Here is a 21,098-nt window from a genome sequence, read left to right on the forward strand (position 1 = left end):
CACTATGGTTCATAACAGTTGGTAGAAAAGTGCATCCCTTAGATAAGATCTCATGAAATAAAAAACTTCAGTTGAAAGCACAAGAAGTTTATTAATATAGATAGAAGTCTGATTTTCCTAACATAAATTTTTCAATATATTGCAAGGATATGGAAGGTTTTTTCCTTCAAAAAACAGGTTTTTTGTATTGCACTCCCTTGGAAACCATTACCCAATAAACTTTTGATGTTGTATGTATTTTGGGGAGATACAAAGTTTTGTATTTCCCCACCTATCCATTTTTATTTTTGAAAAAAATTGCATATATGTCATATGCATATAGTCACTCTGCTGGATGAGAGTCCCAGCCTGGTGGATGCAGTTGGTTTTGTAGAGTTTTTGTGTGATTTGGTTTTGGTTTGTTTGTTGAGTTTACTTTTTTTATGTGTGAGACTGATCTACTTTTTCATTGGATTTGTAATTGTGATCTAGAGGAATATTTGACAGTTTAAGTCATTAAGAAGAGTGAAGTAAAGTCATTAAGAAAAGTAAAAACCACTAAGCAAATTTGCTGCAGCCATGACTACAATTGTATTTTTCTCATTAAACCTTGATGTTCCTAAAGTCTATGAGACTTAGCTAATTATTCTAACTAGTGTAAGGAATATATGGAAACATATGGAGGAGAGACCCATTATGTCAGGAATTTTCACAACTTGCTTCCATAGCTAATCTCATTATTATATCTGTTTATAGCTTCTTATATCTGTTTCAGTCCAATAAATAGATTACTTATACTTTTAATCTAGGAAGTTGAATTGCTGCAAAATTTGGCACTTTATTTTGAATTTCAGACCTTTATTAAAAGTCTTTCCACACAAGAGGTGTAGTTACAATTATGCCTAAGTAATAGTTTTGCCTCATGTTGTCACCTCCTAGTGTATCTCAGGTGAGAGATCAGATCTTTGATAAACACTGTGCTCTCATTTGCTTAAATGCCATGATTTTGGTGCCTGTTTTCTGTTTGTCTGGTGCAAAGATGAGTGAACAGAATTGCTAAAAGCTTTTACATATTTTTACTGAATGCATTGTGGAATTGTGTTCCTTCTCTCTTCTAGAAGACTTTACCTGATACATTATAGGGCAGGTATTATCTTCTGTATTGATTATACTCTCAACTTCACCAGTAAAGTTCATTGAGTTCTAATTTTTGGGGATTGCACATTCTTCTCGATAAAACTCAGAAACAGCTGTTTCAAGACCATTATAAAAAATCTATTTGTAACTGTTTAGTCCACTCAGCTCAACTATTCTCCTTTCAGTCTAGTTTTTGCTATCTCCATTATAGCTGTTTTTACTTTTTTGCTCTTAAATTCCTGTATTGATTTCAACCTTTCTCAGTTTAATATTTTTTGTTGATATTCCATGAAAAGCATTGGTCACATAAATAGTTGATGCTGTATCTTCTTCATCCATGAAAACCCATCCAAAAAGTTGTAAAAATTATGATGCTAAGTAGACCATGGCCTACTTTAGATGAACGTGTGCTTCAGATTTTTCATTTGCTTCTGTGTCCTTTTTCTTTCCTTAAAATGTATTCTGTTAATTGTTGGAATAATTTATACTAAGGAGGTCAGGAGAAGAGGGATTGAGTTAATGAGAGCCAAACACTGGCTCTGCAAGTTTCATTTCAAGGTAATGAGACAAAGACAGCTAAGTATCCAAGGATAAAAGAGCAAGGTAGGAGGTGAATATTATCATTGTCCAGCTAGTCATTCTGTTTGTTTTTGAAGAAAGAAGCTGCCAAGGAGAGCCTAACAAAGCCTGACGCCTTATTTATATTCTCATTTTGTAGAGGTTATGAGTATCAGAGAGTGAGTTGGGGTTGGAGAAAGACAAGAAACAAAAATACATTTCTAACACATTTCCAGATATTACATTAGAAATCGGAATAATAATTTTTCTTCTGTTTATACTTGCCTGTAGGGAAAACTTCATTCTTGCAGTCTCTGTCTCTCTCTCCTCTGTCTCCCAGCAAAAAGAAAATAAAAATTGCTGATGCAGTGCAACTGGAAGTCATTAAACAGTGTACTTGGGCACTATTGACAATAATTTGAGAGCCAACCTCATTGATTGCTTTGCCAGAAGCTGGAAATGTTGAAGATGCATTGATTATGCAGAGCATTGGATATTGTATAGTTTGCTGTTTTCACAAAATTGCAGCTGATTTGTGAAGGAATTCATCAGAAAGTTTAGGAGGCAGGCAATAGTTGGTGTGTTTTTCAGTAAAGTAATGACTCATCTTCCCTTATTGATTTATACAGCTTGTTTTACAGCTCTGGCATAAAAAAATTTCTTTCCCACTTGTAATTGTCATATTTTACCTTCTTAGAAGGGTGGTGTGAAGGGTGTTACATTGGGAAAAATTAGAATGATCAGAAAAAAAGAGATTTCCTTTTTTTAAAAATCTTGTCAACAACCTTGGCTCAAAACATTTACTTAATATGGTCTGGAGTTTTATGTGTTCATTCACAGTTTGGTTTATTGTTTAAAGGTGTGGTGGTTTTAGGGTGGTCTTGGGGTTTGTTTAGTTGAGTTTTCTGGTTTTTTTAAACCTTTGAATTCCTTAAACCAAAATGAGGGTTTGTCATAATACTGTGTACTAATTTTGTCTGGGTCAGAGTCAGATTCATGGTACCTGGCATGGAGCTGTGTTTGATTTTGTGCTGCAGACAGTGTTGATAACACCAGAATGTTTTTATTGCGGGGCAGGGCTTGCACTGAGCCAAGCTCTTTTCTGCTTCTCTCCCCACTCAGGAGAAGGCTGGGGGTGCACAAGGAGTTGGGAGGGGGCACAGCTGGGATATCCCCAACTGACCAAAGGGATATTCCAGAGCATTTGACATCATGCCCAGCAAGAAAAATCAGATGGGTAAAGCTGGGTGGCCATGCCACCAGTGTTTGAAGATTTGCTGATTTAGTTGTGAGAAACTGGTTTGGATTTCTTTGCAAAATTTTTTTTCTTCGTTTTGATTTTATTTTTTTTTTTATTATTATTTTTTTGGTTTTTTTTAAATTCTAAACTTCCTTTACTTAGCTTACAAGTTTCTCACTTAGACTTCAACTTAATCAAGTTTCTCACTGATTCTGTCCCCCATCCCACAATACGAAGGATTTAGTGAGTGGCTGTGTGATGTTTAGCTGCTTACTGTGATTTTAAACCAAGACACAGTGACATATTTAAGAAAAATTAAAGATGTTTCATAATTATTTTTTTCTTTGCCCACTTTCTTGCTGCTTACTTTTTGGGTTGATTTAGTTTCTTTTACTTTTCCATGGTGACGTAGATATTTGCAGCAGTTGTCATCTTTGCTTTCTGAATGGGCTGAGCTCTGTGAAGAGCAAGCAGGTGTTCATTTTTCTTAAATCTAAATTGCTGAACTTCAGCACCCTCTTGTGCTGGACCTGTCATTATCACACAGGATGCAGGACTTCACACAAGCCTGGCAACCACTGGGTTCTGCGCTGTTGTTAATCAGGATTGTATCCTGCTTCCAATCGTAGCTAACACAGCAGTCCCACTTGGATTTCTCATTGGCAAGGTGCTGTTCTGAAATGCATGTATGCAGTGATAGATTGATGTACTCTGAACAGATATGCCTTTGGACAGCATGTAAGGATAAAAAATATCATATCTAACTGGTGTTCACATCCATATCATCATCACCTAGTTTCTTCTAATACCATTGGTGATGTTTCAGTGTTGATGTCCTGGGCCTGTTTCAGGCTGTGCCTTGATATGATGGCAGAGAACAATGTGCTGCATTTCTACTTTCTGTATCTGTGTTGCACATGTTGAAGCTGTAGATTCTCACCTCTTTGTTTTCTTCTGTGTCAGCCAGGGCCCTTATGAGATGATTTGTCTCCCTATTTTAGTCTTTGGCCTTGGAATTGTAAAATTGTTTATTCCAGATAACAGAAAGGCAAATGGATATCATTAATATGTTTAAATGCTTCCCTGGCTGTACTATTTGTTCTTATTGCTGCATATTCTCAGTTTCTTTTTTACTGTCTGCATCCAGGCAGCATCTTCAGACTTAACTCTAATAGACCAAAACAGGCAGTATAAATTATGCCAGCCAGGTATACTAATGTATAAATGACCAAATAACACCAAGAACTTCATCAAATGCCCATTCAGAAAAGAAAAAAATCAAGACTGCTGTAGATATTACGAGATCAAATAAAGCACAACAAAAAGATCTCCTCATGTATTTTGACAATCAACTTGCTAAAAGGTCTGTTGAAAAAAAGCAACTCATGGAAATATTTGTTATGAATAATTTGAGTAGATCATCTGTTACCAGCAATAAACACCCTTTTTTTAATGCCTTCTGGAGAGAATTGATTTTCCTTAATATTGTGGTTAGGACAAAGCAAAAGTCGTGTGGTTTTTGTTCAGTTTTGGAGGTTTTTGTTGGGGTTTTTTAGTGCAAGAATTTTAAAAAATTAAATTAAAATAAAGAAATTATATCTTAATTTCTATCTTAATGGTTTAAATTTTTATCACAAAATGTAGTAGTGTATCATTTGCAGCTAAACAAAGAAAGATATACCAGTACTGTGCAGAACTTCCACTTGGTTTGCTTTTTTGTGGGCTAGGGATGATCGTTTGCTAAAAATCTATATATTAAATTTCCGCTGAAGTATATGCAAGGATGTATCTGTGCAATATCTGTGCAATATCAATTTTTTTTTTTAACCAAAGCATGTTTTGGATCTGAGTCTTTGCGTACATGCAAATTAAAGTTCTATTTTAGCAGCTTTATGGGTTTTTTTCTTTATTGTTTCTGTGTTTGGAGGTTGCTCCTACCAGTTACTGCAGATATCAAACTGTGATTGTAATGAAGTAGTCAATCACAGTAGTGAATGCGGAAGATTACCATTTTAATGACTAATTTTCCTGAAACTTTTCATTGTAGGGCGATCCCATTCATGTAATAATTCTCACTGAATGTAACATAAACATTTACTTCCTACCATAAAATTTCATGTAGAACTCTGTACCGATTCGTAAGTGAAGGGACAAGACTCTAAAGCTGCTGTGAAGAGAGTCTTGATGTTCAGCCTGTTCCAATAGTGCGTCTGCTGAGTGGCCAGAATCTCCTCTGGCTGCAGTGCTGGCTAGATCAGAATGCATGTAAACAATTGTATTTCATACAAGTGTAAACCAGAGAACTATATTAAATCACATCCTATCCGTCTTTTCATCACATCTGGTGCATTTCAAGTTTTTAACTAATTCATGCTTAAAACCTGATTCTGCATCAGATGGATAGAATATGTTGGTGTCTTGCTTGATCAGACTAATGTAACAGAGACTTATTTTAAATTAAATTACTGGTAATGCCTACAGTTCACTAAGTAAAGAAATTATGAAGAAAAGACCTCTTCGTATTGTTTCTTAAAATCAAGTATTTCTGTTTAGTGTGACCTCAGTTTTGTGAAGATGATATATAAATGAAACCAAACCCATTTTCACTGATTGTACACTTCCCAAGGGCATCTCAAATTGTGATTCTTTTGAAATGTGTTTTAAAAAAGTCTCCTTCAATTAGGATTTGAACTCCAAATTTATCTGTTTTGTATGCTGTAATAGTATGACATATTTTTCAACAAATAATTTGGGGTGTGCTGATAGTCTTGTTTAATACATGTTTAATACTTGTTTAATGCATGTAAACTGTACTTAATAGAATTGTGAGATAATGGGAACCAGAGGTAATTTATATTGAGAATTCAGATTTGTTTTCTAACCCAGATATTTAAACCAGTTGGAATATACTGGTTATCTATAGTTACTTCAACTATAGTATGTCTATAGTATTTCAAACGAAATGTGTTCCAAGGGTGTTGTTTCGTTTAGTACAAAATAATTGGCAGAATAAAATAGACCAAAAAAGAAGAACAAGTCATCCTTTGATGCTTCATGTCATCAGTAACGAAAATAAAATAAGATTAAAAAGTGCTTTCTGTGCTACAGAAACTGAAGGAATACTTTGTTTGGCCTTTAACAGAGGTATTTAGAGTTCTGTATCTAAAAATCATGTTGGAGTAATTAGGAAGGATTTGTATCCTTGTAGGGCTTTCACTATTTTCAAGATAAGACAGGAGCACTGGTCTTTATAGCCAATTGTTCAATCCTCTGAAAAATAAGGAGAAACTTTGTAGATCCACAAGCATTCTAAAAGGGTACCTTATAAAGTTATGATTCTCCCGAGTATTAAATTGAGTATACTGCAAAATTTTGAGGTTGTTTTCATACTTAAGGTATAAATTAGTTGATGTTACCATAATGTAGGTGATGAGGCCAGCTGGTAAACATAATGTAGAATGCTCCTTTTAACTCTTCAGTCCTTACACTCTATTCCATCTTCTCCTCTTGTATCATGGGCAGATTAGTGATACTAGCTCCTGGTGATGCATAAGGATGAGGGCAAAGATAGAAATTCAATCTTCTTCACTCTTCCCCTCCCCTCAAATGTGAGGCTGCAGTAGTGAATTATTACAAAATGCCTCAGAGCAAGTATATATTTTCGTGGGACCTGAGGTCACAGGGGTGCACAGAACATCTAAAACTTAGGTTGATCTTGAAATACTTACAAAGAATTTTTAACTTGTTTTTTTAAAGTCACTTATGCTGCTGGATTAATTAATCCCTTTCAGTTAATGGAACATGTTCTGCAGCCTGTAGCAATGGGGAACAGAGACACAGACCCCCTTGTGCATGCAAAGGAAATCACTTTATTGTAGAAAACACTCCCCTTTTATACCTTCAGCTTCCACTGGGCATAACCAAAACTTATCAGAGGAAGGGCGCCGTTGGCTGGCCCAGCTGTAGCCTGCTGTCCAGGCGTCACTGTCCTCATCCGCCGACTAATCTCTAGCTGTCCAGGCTACAGCTGTACCCTCCTGCAGGGCTTCCTGGTAAACATAACCTTTATTAACTGTAACAATTATAACCCCATATCCTACAGCAGCCATTAGTAAGCAGTAATGTTTTATTTTATGGAAGACTACACATTTGTTCTGTAAAAATATCTTTTTTTCTAACAAAAAGAACCTACTCAAAGTTACAAACCGAGATTCTGAAAGATTGAAGATTTAATTGAATCTTTAAAAGTATATATTAAAAAATAGGGATCATTTCCTTTTCAGTTAGTTTTCTTCAAAGATGAAGGAATGGAAAGATTTATATTTCTCTTTTGTGTGCTCATAGAAATTGGTAGTAGTGCTGGAAGTTAAATCTGGAAGTTGTTGAATTTCTGTTTTGATTAAGTAAGTAGTTGCATTTACTGAAGGTGAAGAAATATATTCTGGCAGTTAGTTCAGATGAGCCTTGCCTTCTGCTGTGCACTAATGAAATTTGGGTGTCCTGAGAACTTGAGTGTGATGACAGATTATCCGTGCCTTATTTTTGTCAGTGTTCTGTAATTGCAATATGGGGTCATGAATTAAATGCATGTTTGCCAATAATAATTACTTTGTCACAGCTTTTATGACAAATATAATTTAAGTTGATGCTTGTGGAAAGCAGGCAGAGTATCAGTCCTGTTAAATAGGAAAAGTCCTTTCCAGTTTAAGTTTTAAATAAATCTTTGAAACATAAATGTCATTTTCCACCATTTCTACCTTTCATTTGCTTAGGGAGGTACAGCAAAAGAGCCCTTTATTTGTATATAGCAGTCTATATTCTTGTATTTGTAAGCTAAATTTGTGCTGAATAACCATTAATTTAAAATGAGGTGGATTTATATTTATGGTCAATCTAATAGTATAATGTATTCCTAAGAAATTATATTATTAAAATATTGTTAGGAACAGTTGCTGATGAGTGCCCTGGTTTGTTCGATGGAACCCTAAGACTAAATCTCTAAGTAACTACTTTGAGTATTGAAGCCTCCTGTGGAAAGTAATTTAAAAACGAAATTGAATTTATACTTGAATTTAAATGTGGTTAAATTGTAACAGAATTTACTTGTAATTTCCTACCCACAAGACTAGGAAGGTATGTATGATCTTAAATATTTTAAAGTATATGCTTTAGTTTAACTGTATAAAATTTAGTAGTATTCTACTGTAGTATTTTGATCTTTCTTTTAAGCCTCTTTTTGACTCCTTTTGACCCTAAAAATAGTTTTGAAAGTGTTAGTCAAAAGAGAGGCAAGGTCATCTTTCACTTTATGGGAAAGAGGCATCATCTGATAATCTTAGTACAGAGGTAGTAAGGCAAATTTTGAGCTAAGTAGGAAGTACCTATGTAAGCACACACGTGTAATAAAGCATCTTTTCTCAAAACTACTTCATTAGTGTGATTTTTTGATTTATTTTTTTAGATTTTCAAATAATGATATTTAATTTCTTTCATGCTGATAGAACAGTGGTAGCCTGACTGCCTTGGTTTACAGTATATAGATATTTTGGTACATCAGCAGTCTGTTTGCTTTATGTTTCTTTTTTTCTGTGTATTGCATACTTGTGACTGTGGTTGAATTCACCTGTGATCTAAATTAGTCCCTGGTAAATGCTTTTGCTCTGTGTGATTTTCTGCATCTTATGAAATTAATATAGTCTAGAAGTCTTGGTAAAAAGAAGTTAAACCAAAACTATACTGAAGTTTAGCCTAACTGCACATCACGGTGGGTTATGGTGCACAAGAATTTCAGGGGAGACAGACCAAGGAAATGCAGATTGAGTATGTGGTCTCTTAAACACAGCATTGGAGGGTGTAGCCACGTGCTTCATGCAGGGCAGGTTCTGGAGTGGGTGGCATGTGCACCTCCATCTGTAGCAGATAATAATGCATAGGTAAGGTAAGAAGGTTCTAGGACTGAAGTGGCAGATGAGCTTTTTGCAAACTTCATCTCTTTTCAAACATGAAACTGAATCTTAGTAATCCCTCCCTGACTCTTTCCTTTTTGCTTTGGTGCCCAAATAAAGTTTGCTTAAGCTGGCATCTGGGTAAGATGGAGAAAACATTTATGGAATAATGAATTGGGAGAAAAAGGGTTTCTTTTACCATTAGTATTGCCTTTTGTAGTGAATACTTAGTTCATGACTGAGTCTCTATTTACATGACAGCATATTTTTATTCTAGCAGTTTATTCTTCTGAGGAATATTTTACATATTTTTGCAACTTTTATTTATGTATATTGTGTGGAAAAATTGCATATTAAGATCTACTTACAGACAGCGCAGAACACCATTTTAAATAAGAAGACATGGTATTTGTTCTGTGCCATTTGCTTTTTATATTCCTATCTGTTTTTTCAGTTACTTCTGTTTGAGCTTCTGTAGATGTTCATTAATTGTGAGGTTTTTTAGTTGGAATTTGATTGGCTTTTATTGTTGTACCTTAGTTTTTCTTTTTGCATTATCATTTCTGCTTTTTTCATATTTGTGCTTTCATTTATTGAATAGAATGTAAAATAAACTAATACTTACAAAATTTAATTCACAGTAGGCAAAATATTGAATTTCTGTAAAACAACACAGAACTGGAATTCGTATATAACAGGCTGCAATACATAAAAAGAAAATGATTAAATCATATCTCACTTATCATAGATCTTTTTGATAGGAGCAAAATCTGTGCCATTAGTTCCAGACCAGTGTATTTCCCATTCACAATGCTTTAGTGCATAACTTATAAATCTGTCCTCATCATCCTGTATTACTTTTTCAAAGCAAGACTAACATGAAGCAAGACAGGATGAATGAAAGTCAATGAAGGTCGACTAGACAATCCAATTACTAAAGATTCTTGGAAGAACAGTACTGTGATCTATAATAGAATTGTGTGTGAATTTCTGTCATTGTTGACAAGGGTCATTTCTGTAGAACTGCAGTATATTTTTTATGGTAATCTAGTTTTAGATTATGCTAGTTTAATCTGTTTGTATAATGCATCAGAATGCCAGTTGTTTAAAAATTCATTAGTTCACAGAAGTCATATTTATTATACAGGTTTTATGTACCTGAGTAGTGAAGATTTAACATACAGCTGCACATTGCTTAGCAAAGAGGGAGTGTTAAGGTGCATAATCATGGCATACATATCACTGCTAATTTTCCATGCTTTTTTTTCATTACTCAGTTATTTTTCTTTTATTCTTCTGAACAGACCATCTCTTGCAAGTGTAAAAAACACATTCATACAGTAGAAGAGGTTACTATTTCTGGCACCAACTTCTGATAGAAATAGTGACCCAGGCTGCATGTTGGAGCTAAATACAAGTCTGTTTAGAAACCATCGGTGCTCGATACTGCAGATGATGAAGAAAAGAAAGCCTAGTTAAGCAGAAGAAAAGATGTTTCCAGTAGTAGAAGCATCCTTGAACTTCAACTTTATTGCTTCTGTATCACTGAATCACAGAATGAGTTAGGTTGGAAAAACTCCTGGGGTCACTGAGTCCAAGCTTTGACCACCCCTGTTGTCAGCCAGCGCTGAGTGCCATGTCCATCTTACACACCTTCAGGGACGGGGACTCCACCACCTCCCTGGGCAGCCCATCCCAGTGTCTGATCACCCTTTCAGATAGGGCTGAACTTTATCTACTTTTTTTCTCCTTAATACAAATAGGTATAATGAAAAAAAAAAAAAGCCAAACCAAATTTCTGCCTAAAACCTTTGTATCATTATTGTTTTGAGCCATATAAAAATAAGAACAGATAGGATTTAGTTATCTGTTATTCTGACTGAAGACTAGGTAATTTTACTTGACTATCATTTTACATATAAGTTTTAAATAAATTCCAAATAACTACATGTTCTTGTTTTCCCCAAACCCTGCAAAAAAAAAAAAAAAGAACAAAAAAAGGTAGTATAAATTTTACCTTTTAACCTTTTTTAAGCAGATATTTAGATTACAGGTATTTTGATCTGGTATTTCCATGCATTGTCTTTTATATTCATCTTAGGAAAAACCCTTTAAGTGAAATTGCAAGTGTGTGTATATGTAAATTTAGAAATACATTTATTTCTTCCCAGCTAATATAATGGTAGGAAAATGGAGTCATAATAAAAGTGTTTAACCAAACAGAATATCAAGTGGTCTTCATTACAGGCTGTCTGAATGGGAAGCATGGTATTAAAAAATAAATTGCTATAAATTACATAAGGTCTGAAAAACAAGTAATGATTTCCTAGATGCTGTTTTAACAAAGACTGCTGATAGGAAGGTACAGTGTTGATTGAGACAATTTTAACAGTGTTTCCCAATAATGGTTGAAGTCATCTTCTGCAGATAGTGGAGTTTTGTTGTCTAACAGTGAAAGACAGAAACACTGCGTTTTTTTATAAGTCAATATTTAAGAAAAAATTGTTATTTGCAGTAGCAAAATACGTGTCTAAACTACCACAATAATTGTAAAGCATAGTCACGTTATGTCACATTCCTTTTGACCGGAAAATCATGAGGCTTGCCTGGCATATAGAGGTAGTGAAGAATCTTTTTCTGATTAAATACGTGCTGCATATCTAACAAGCACTGCAAAGGTTCACTGCTAATCTGTAAACTATTTAATAAAAACAGTCATAATCTACCATTATAAATTTTTATTGAAACTATTTTTCCACAGGTTTTGTTAAGATTACAGAAATTACTATATTATGAAAATAAGGCATTTTAAGATGTAATTATTTTATTATTTGCATTTAAAATGTTATTTTTTTGGAGTCTTTGTGCACCTAAATGTTAGCTATAAGTAAGAAATTATTTGTAGATTGAAGTTATAAGCTCTGTAATGAATTTGTGATATTAAGCATTTATGCTGTTGATTTTTCGTTACTGCATTTTCTTGACAGGTAGGGCAAAACTGTCAGCCATAGAGAATTACACTTGAATCTTCTGTAGAGGGATAGACTAATACTGTAATAGAGTTCTTCTCTAAGATCATTAACTGTATTAGAGATTTAAATTTATTTTCTATAGGAGATACACTTTTTTTTTTCAGCCCTTGTTTGGTACGTCATAAATACTGCAAATTTGTAAGCTTTTGACTTGTGAATAGTATTTGCCACAGGTTTTGGGTAATCAGTTTCTCAAAAAAAGTAATAGTTGGTGTGGCTGTCTTTAGCTGCGAGGAGCAAAAATAAAAATGCAAGGCTGTGTCAGATCATGTTAGAGAAGAAATTTCTTAGTACAGTGGTTTGCTTTTGTTCAACCCCATGATCACTACCCAGTTTGCAATTGAATCTGTTCATCTGACCCTTTTTCCTTTCCTTTTTGCCTATTTTCAGTTTAATCAGGTTCTAAATACACAATACTTGAAGAGTTGCCTTTTGTTTGGCAGATGTGCAGCAATAAAAATCTCTGCTCACTGAGAAATTGTTGCTTTGAGAAAACTGCACTAGGTCTATAACAATTTTCAGTAACCCCAAAGCAATACAGCTTTTATGAGGTAGTGGGCCTATCAACCCATACCTCTGGGTTATCTTTTTAAAAGTTGTTCTACCAGAGTCCTCACCAAGGTCACCATATGCTGCCAGAGTGCAGGAACATGACAATGTTGGGCAAGTTGGAACTCTGGATGATGGTGATCCACAGCACAGCAGGAATAATGTTCCTGTATGAATTCACCTGAGGCTCAGCTGTGTGCTAGATATTTCAGGGCTTGTTTTGCTTTTTGGTTCTGTGGTAATGGGAAGACATGCATAGAAATTCTGAATGTTCTCAGCATTCAAGAATTGGGATTTCAGACACAGTGAGATGTTCCTGAGCAGTGTAGCTGGAAAATACAGGCTTTGTCCCACAGTCAGTATATGGTTTTTCATTACTGCCATTTGCACTGGGAATATATACTTCTCAGAGGAAAAAAAAAAAACCAAACAATAAACCAAAACCAAACCATACATGTTTAAAGGAAGATGTGTAGTTGTCCTAAGTGTACCTATGTCAGTATAATATTCTTCACAAAGTTCCTTTTGATCATTTAGTCTACTTACAAAGCAATGCATTTATACAACAGATTGTGTTTTATAGTTACTAAATTTTACTATATGAACTTAATTATAGATGAAAAATAGTTGTATAAATGAATAAATAATTCTAAATAATAAACTAGATAACATCTCTATCTCCAATGAGAATTTTTTAGTATTATAATTTTTGTATATAATTGTATATGAAAATAGGGGATATAGTAGTCTCTTGGGTTATTTGCACATAAATAGGATGACAATAAGATCTGAATTTGTGGTTATCATCTCTTGCTTTCTGTTTCTTTTTTCTCTGCCTTCTCCCAAAAATATTTTTGCCTCCTGATTTTCATGTATATATGTCCACGCATATCTATGCAAACTCTGCATACCCAATGTTTTCTCTCAAACCCTTGAAATAAATAATAGTAGTGATAATAATAACAGTCTAAATGATCTGCTTGCCAATGTAATGTAGAAATTCCTTAAGCTTTGTTAAGTATGGGTTTATATTACCTGTTTATCTTTTTTGTAGGTGACAGATCAGTCGGTGAAAGCTTTTGCTGAACATTGCCCTGAGCTGCAGTATGTTGGTTTCATGGGCTGCTCTGTTACTTCAAAAGGAGTCATTCACCTTACCAATGTAAGTATCATAAGTACTTTCTGCTAGTCACTGGTGTAGGACCATAGCCATGTCATAGGTATTCACCAGGATAAGAATATGTGTATGATTTATAGCACTGACATGGATAGAAACATGACTGAATGAACTTTGCATTATTTAGATTTCGCTGTATAAAAACATCGTACTAAAAAAAAATATTTATGGGATTCCACATTTTCTCACAAGTAACAGTGATGTTCAGGTCAAAACTTTAAAATGCATAATTGCAGCTGATTCCATCGCAAACAAAATTCCATTTTAAAATGCAAAATTTTAATTGCAAGAGATTCAGGCACACCTCTGATTGCAACAGTGTACCCCCTTTGTACATACATTTTGACATTATTCATCTTCTCATTTTACATACGTAGTGTGACAGGTACATTTTATTCTCTTCCCTTTTTCTTTTACATAAGAGGAGTGATGTATGAGAGCAGTAACTTGAGTGAATCTGCAGAAAGTAATTAAAGTGTTCAATAAAATGGATGACTTGGATGAGGTGGACAAACACCATCTAATTAAAATTTGTAACTGAAAGTAAATCCAGGGATCATGCAAACATGAAAATGGTTAAAGAGATCTTGAAGTAGGAAGTAGAGAGCATATTTAATGAAAATGCAGTGTGCCTGATGAAAGCAAAGGTTTTTTTGATACAGCTGTGAAGTCTCCTATTGTTAAACAGAGCCATCCAGCATATCTGTAAATTACTTTCATCATTTTAGAGCTACTTAGCTGAAGCTACAGAAGAACTGAGAACATTTTGGAACACATGCAAAAAGAAATAAGCCAGGGAAATTAATTTGTATGATAAAGTTACAGGACCTCAAAGGATGCTGTTTTGAAAGAACTGTGTATTGAAGTGATGAATAAAAGGTGTGCATATCTGTTAGAGAAAGAAGTGATACAATTATTTTCATATCCTATCAAAACTACATAAACATAACTATAGGTTATGTTTATATACACAACGTAAATATAGGAAGTACACAATTTAAAAATTTGACATAGACAGAGTATGTAGTCCAAGGCTTTGTGGGAAATTTCCACAAAGATCAATTTTCAGCTACATGTTTTAGTTACTTTGGTTTTGTTATTATTCTGACCTAGATTTATTGAGCATTTAATAGATGTTAGATGTCTTATCCTTCAACAAAATGACTTTATAATCACATTTATTAGATTGAAGAAGAGTCAAGATGTTGATTTTTATTAATATGTATTTCTGATTTTAAAGTGTTTAATAATAATAAGCTATTAGAAATCATGATTTACATTGGAGCAACCCTGTTGAGCATAGTCTTTCAGAAAATATCTAACAGGCTGCTTAGACTCAATATGTAATTGTTCTGTAAGAAATTGATGCGTGTTGGGACTTGAGGTTTAGGTATTTCAGTTTCCTTCCCTCAAGCTGCATCTGTACAACTTCTGTAGGCTGTGAATACTGCAAAGACAGTGATGTGATAACACCCAGAGTTAGGTGAAAAGGCTCAAGGGAGACCTTATTGCAACCTTTCAATATTTAATGGGGGTTTATAAGAAAAATGGGGACAGGCATTTTAGAAAGACCTGTAGTAACATTATCTGCTGCATCTGTCTTTGCCAGAATTTATCTGTTGATGACATAATTTTTTGTTCTAACCATGGTGCACTTCTCTGGTTGTTTTTGTGTTGAGTACTTAAGTGGTGCTTCATAAGTGTTTAGTAGTAATTGCAGTCTGGTGTTCCTAGAGAATGTGGAATCTGCTCTTTGCTCTCTGTGGCCTGTGAGTGTGTCCCTCCGGGCTGTGCAGAGCTAGTTGCCTTCTGTCCTGTTTCCTGTGTGCAAACTGGAGATAACAGCAGTGGCCTCGGTTATGAAATTGCTTTGGGGCTGATGGATGTATAAAAATTGAGTGGTTTATTATTACTGTATTTCCTCCTTAGTAATCTTAGCTCTCTTTAAAAATACTGGCACTTGAAAAATTCTAAATTACAGTGATGCTGCATCACAGGGCTTTTTTAATAGCTAATTGTGATGTATAGAAGAGAAAGTGTTGTATACTTACCAAAAAGAAGAAACATTCAGGGTCTATTTTCACTATTTTGCTACTGAACAGAATGACAGTCAAAAAAAAATTGCTTTTTGAGCAAGACCATATCATCACACTGGTGCCTTTTTTCCCCAAAGTTATTATAAACTGAAAAAAAATACAGATAAAGCAAATAATGATTATTGGGTAAGATGAGAGGCACTTCATGTACATACACAGGAAGAAAGGGAAAAAAGGAGTGTGTTTATATGCTATTCACAAACACTTTGTTGAAACCAGTTGTTTGTTCTGATGACCTGAATGTTTCATTTTCCTTTGGAGTTGTAATGTGTGAAACGTTGTCACAAAAGAAGTGAATGACCTCCTCCATGACATCAGAGTATTCAGTGGAACACTTTATCAACCTTGTTTCTGTGGAGAAGGGAAGCACATGTGTAGTGTTGTAGTTTATATTCTGTTTCACCACATCTCCACTTCCTGTTTTCTTGTTTTATATTTTTTATAAGTTATTAATTATTTGTCTTTCCATGGACAGTTTTTATCTTGTTTGCACTCTTTTTCCCCTCCACACATCCTTGTCTCTCAAGAGTTTATCCCTGGTTATTTTTTACTTTGCTTCTCCTGTAAGTGTGAAGATCAACACAGATGTGAAAAGTGCCTGTGCACGTTAGGTGATTGTGTTGAAGACAGAACAACCAGAAGGGTAATCTTTGTTCCTTAACTAGGTGAGAATAAGAATTTTTTTTTTTAGTGAGGCAGTGATTTTTTAATATTACATCTTTGACCTCAAGAGCAGTGGCGTTTTCCTCCCGTTGTGATAATTGCCTCTCAGCAGTTTAATTGTTGCACTTCTATTAGAACTTTAACAGCTGGCATCAGCAAATCTGGACATCTAGGAATAATTTTATTGCTAAGCCACTTCCTTGGCTTTTTCCTTTGGTTTCTGATATATTTACAAGCGTAATTGCTTTGTAGCAGTATAACTCTCTCCTTCCACACCATGTACTTCTTACAGACTGGTAAAATGTTATAGACATCTAATTGGGTATGAATCCTTGTACAGAACCTCAATATAAAAAAATTAACTTATTTTGCTAATCATCAATACATGAAGACAGTTAATCTAAAAACTATTTTTGGAATAATGTGATCTTCAATTTTTCTTCATCTCATAATAGTTATTACCCTTGTCCGATCCAACTTAGTGATAGCTGTGTCTGAGTTGGTGGTCAGTATAAAGTCAATCAAAATTCAGATTTATGGACCAAATATTTAGGGCTCATTCAGGGTAGATCTCATCAGCGTGACAGATATGTAATGATAATCTACACATGACAGGACTGATTTTGTAAGACCCTTTCTGAACTGGGGTAATGTATGGTTTCTTTCTAGTAAATTATTTGTTTTGACACAAAGTGTTCTGCTTTATACTCTTTTTATGGTAGTATTTCAGCATACTTTCTGATCTTAAAATCATTAAGCTTCCTGACTAAGGGCATGATTGCTGTTCTTTGGCTAGGTACAGAGAAAACAGTGTTTTAATCAGTTTGAGTAATGAACTGGATTTCATAAGATGGAATAGGATATATTTCAATCTGTTTGCCTTTAGAAATAAGTCTTTTTAAATATTAGTCTTTCAGTCACAGGAAAAAGACATTAAGTGAAGGTTTTTAAAGACAGTGATTCTGGGACATTCTTCATGAATGTTGGGTTGAAACTTTAACTGATATGGTGCTGTGTAAGTGAACGTTTTTTGCATCCTGTCCAGCTGTACCTGATGATTTTGTTGAATGAAGTTAACTGTGTCCCTCTTAAGAGATTCTTGTTGCTATTTTGAAGAATTTGGTGGTTGTACCCAACTGCCATTTCTTTCAATGAGGTAAAAAAGACATTGCAGAGAAAATTACATGGTTGAAAGAGTTGGATCTATGAAACTTCCACTTCCCCTCTAACCCCCCCAAAATTCATTAAAAGTACTTGACAGTAAATAACATGATGATATAAACTATGAATCAGCAAATCTACAGCAAATTTTGGAGTTTATAAACTGGAAATTAGTCTTGTAACACAGATGTTATATGTGTAGTTTATGGGTATGTCCATGTCCCTCCTAGGGGTAATTAAACCTTTGTGCTTAAAACACAGTTTTCGACTGTGTGTTACTTAAACAACGGGACCTTTGTTTCACAATACCTATGAACGGAAATTAAAATTTATAAATATGCAAAACATTTATTCAGTCTATGGAAAAATAGTTTCCTTTGTAACTATTCAATCATTTTCCAATTCTTTAGGCCATGTATGATTACTGTTTTAGGATCACAGTGTATCTCAATCGTGTAGTTCAGTTATGGCAGCTCTTCAGTAAAAATCAATGCATGTGACTTTAAAAAAATAGTTCATAGATTCTATTGACATTACAGTAAAAAGAATGTGGTTTACTGTTTTTTTTCATGTTGCTATTTTTCATTTCCTGCGATCATACATTTGCTTTGGGAGACTTAAGTCAGAGTGTAGTTTATTCCCTGAAGGCATGTATATACAGAGAGTGTCAAGAAAATTAAGCTTAATTAGCAGAAGATGTGAGTTTAAAGCTCATTAAGTCCTTATAAGCACTTTCCTTCAGAAATAATTTGGCTGTCATACTGAAGAGGATTAATCTTACATGAATTGTTTAGTGGTGGACTTGGCAGTTTTAGGTTTCAGTTGGACTCAGGCTTAAAGTTCTTGTTCAACCGAAATGATTCCATGGTTCTGTTCTCTTCTATGCTTTTTAGGACAATGTATCTCTACAGGTATTGTGGAACTGTGTACAGTGGAAAAAAAATTGTGTACCCATTATATTAGCAATTTCAATACAGTAACATCTAAATATTCACCAGAGTTGATACCCACACTTAAATTACCTATAATCCAAATGGCAGTAGTAATTTTCTATCACCTAAAGCAGTGCACATATTTTAATATTCCAAGTTTCAGTAGTCAAAAAAGAAATCTTACTAATTGCATGATGTTCAGGACAAACAGAATGATAATCTCTGACTCTTCAAATGTATTGGTTGGCATAAAATTTCATTTAAACCAACCAACAAAAGCATTTAAAAACTCTGAAGATTTTAGCATATTTTAAAATATTTGAGATCCAAAATAATGGGTAATAATCAGTAATTTCATCAAGAATATGTTTATAGGTATTGCACAAAATTCATTTAAGTGTTGCTGCTTTAAAAAAAATCTGTTATTTTCTGTTTCATATTTTAAGCCTTCTACCTGCTTATTTACACTGTGTGTTTTGTGACATTAAATAGTTCTTTTTCCATTAAAACATTTTGACTGATGTAGTGGAGTTCAAAGTTTAAATTCTGCTCCTGCATGCGTATTTGCAAAGCTATAAAATTAAGAGTTCAAGAAAAGGTTGGATATCTGCAGAAAAAGGGCCCTGAAATTGCTCAGTAAAATGGTGTTGCTGTGTGAAAAAAATTAGTTTTGGTTAGAAAAAAAAAAACCAAAACACAAAAGGAAAAACATAATCCATCCTAGTTCTGTAAGACTGTATATTCAAGTCACAGAATACCCTCTATCTGTTGAAAAAATGCTGTTTAAAGGTACACTATTTTAATCTCAGAATTTGTGAATGCACTGTAGAGTCCAGCATCTGTTTTTTAATTGTCTGCTTGGGAGAAGTTTGATTTTTCTTTTTAATGTTGTGCTACTTTTAGCTATGATGGTTAGTATTAGAATGTAAGACTTAAGTATTTTTCACTTTTTTATACGAGTGACTGAATCATTGTAGCATTTACCCCTAAAATTACTTCTCAGGTAATAGATATAAAATAGGAAATTAAATATATATATATTTAATGAAAAATTATTGCATACACATTTATTACTATTCACTTGCCAGTAGTGAGATGTTGATACCTCTGACTTAAGTAGGCAGAGAGGTATTCTTTTCACTGTCATATTCAGATTGATCCAAAATTTTCTCAAAAGGGAGTGTGTCTTCAGTTCTGCAGGTCTTGAAAGCCATTGACACTTCTGTAATGGCAATTTCAAGGTTGTAGAGATCAAATTATACTTGAGTACGTGTCAATCTGAAGCAGTCTCTTCAAACTTTCTAAGAGACAAAGGTTTTCTTCATTGAGTATGTTGTGCCTGTTAATGTACCAAGTAGGTCAGGTGTTTAAAATGAAGGAATGTGACAGTAACAAAGGCAAGTGATTGTTGAGTTACTGTATATTGAATATAATGATAGACTATTACTAGTATGAAGGAAGTAAGCAATGAGGGAATGATTATTCTTCTCTGACGGTACAGGACAAAATCTATGTTGAAAACCCTATTAATTTGATGGACAGCAATACTAGGAATTCAGTTTAGGTTTTGACTCCACCCATACAATGCCAAATTTTTTTTTCACTGGGGAACCACAAATGCTTTCTGCTGAATTCATCATTGCATCATCGATGTAGATAATATACTGTTGTTATCTCTTACCTAATTTGAAGCCAAGTTTTTTAGGTACTTTTTAAAGCACCACTGATCTCTCTCCATGCATTGATACTTTAGTGTAAATTAATGGTTTTTAGTCTGAAAGTAATAATAATGGCAAAAGAGTCAACAATATTGTCATCTGCTCATAAGAAGGATGTTGTTGAGAAAAAAGCTTGGGGTTTTCTTAAGTGGGAAGGTTTTCTACTTGTCTTTTAAGTCTCCTTAGTTGTTTAATGTTGTAGAACATACTCACTGTTGAATTGTCCAGCAGGTATATTTTGTATGTCATAGGCATAGGCCACATTATTGTCTGCATAGTTTAAAGGCTGAAATATCTAATATGAATAGATATGAAATATCTAATATTAATATCTAATATGAAGGTGAGGAAATTTACAGTTACTGTGCTTCTCCTTCTTGTAATTTATGCAGGAAAAAATGAGAGTTTAGTTATGAGCTTTTTTAGACATAGAAGATAAGGCTTTTAAACTTGATGCTAGAGCAATATGTATGAAATAAGAGTAGACAGAGCTTGTTGGTCTGTTTTACCAAAACAGTATCAACCACTGTATGCTCTGCTCCCTAATACCCAGAAAAGTTTATCAGAATTTCAGTGGGAATACAGCAAGTACCTCCAGAGTGGTAGTATCATAATAATATAAATATTATTGTCCTAGGTTCTATGTATGTACCCTGCAGGTGTTCCTCAGAAGTCAGGGTTCTTGATTTTATACTTGTTTTGCAGAATTTTTGGGAATGGTATGTAGTTTTTCATCAGCTTCTGTTTGGAGACTGTTAAAAACTTAAACAACAAAACTCCTGTTTCTGTAGAAGGCTATTTACATTTGAAGTCCTCTTCTTTTTTACTTTTCTTCTCTCCCCATGCTGCCACCTCTTCCCCAATCTCCTGCCCTAAATACATTGACTTAATAATTAACTATTGAAGTGGAC

At 34.2% G+C, this 21,098-nt stretch overlaps 1 protein-coding gene across 1 annotated transcript in view; it reads left to right on the top strand.

Annotated features, from left to right (window-relative positions):
• Positions 1 to 21,098, top strand: part of FBXL17 (F-box and leucine rich repeat protein 17) — a gene marked incomplete at its 5' end in the record, with an annotated part of 269,863 nt that overhangs the window by 68,354 nt on the left and 180,411 nt on the right. The window contains one exon of the mRNA XM_083884234.1: positions 13,495 to 13,602. Within this exon, the coding sequence (XP_083740360.1) occupies positions 13,495 to 13,602 (108 nt within the window). The remainder of the gene's footprint in view (positions 1 to 13,494; positions 13,603 to 21,098) is intronic.

Source organism: Zosterops lateralis (assembly GCF_965231275.1).
Source record: "Zosterops lateralis genome assembly, chromosome: Z".
NCBI classification, from domain to species: domain Eukaryota; kingdom Metazoa; phylum Chordata; class Aves; order Passeriformes; family Zosteropidae; genus Zosterops; species Zosterops lateralis.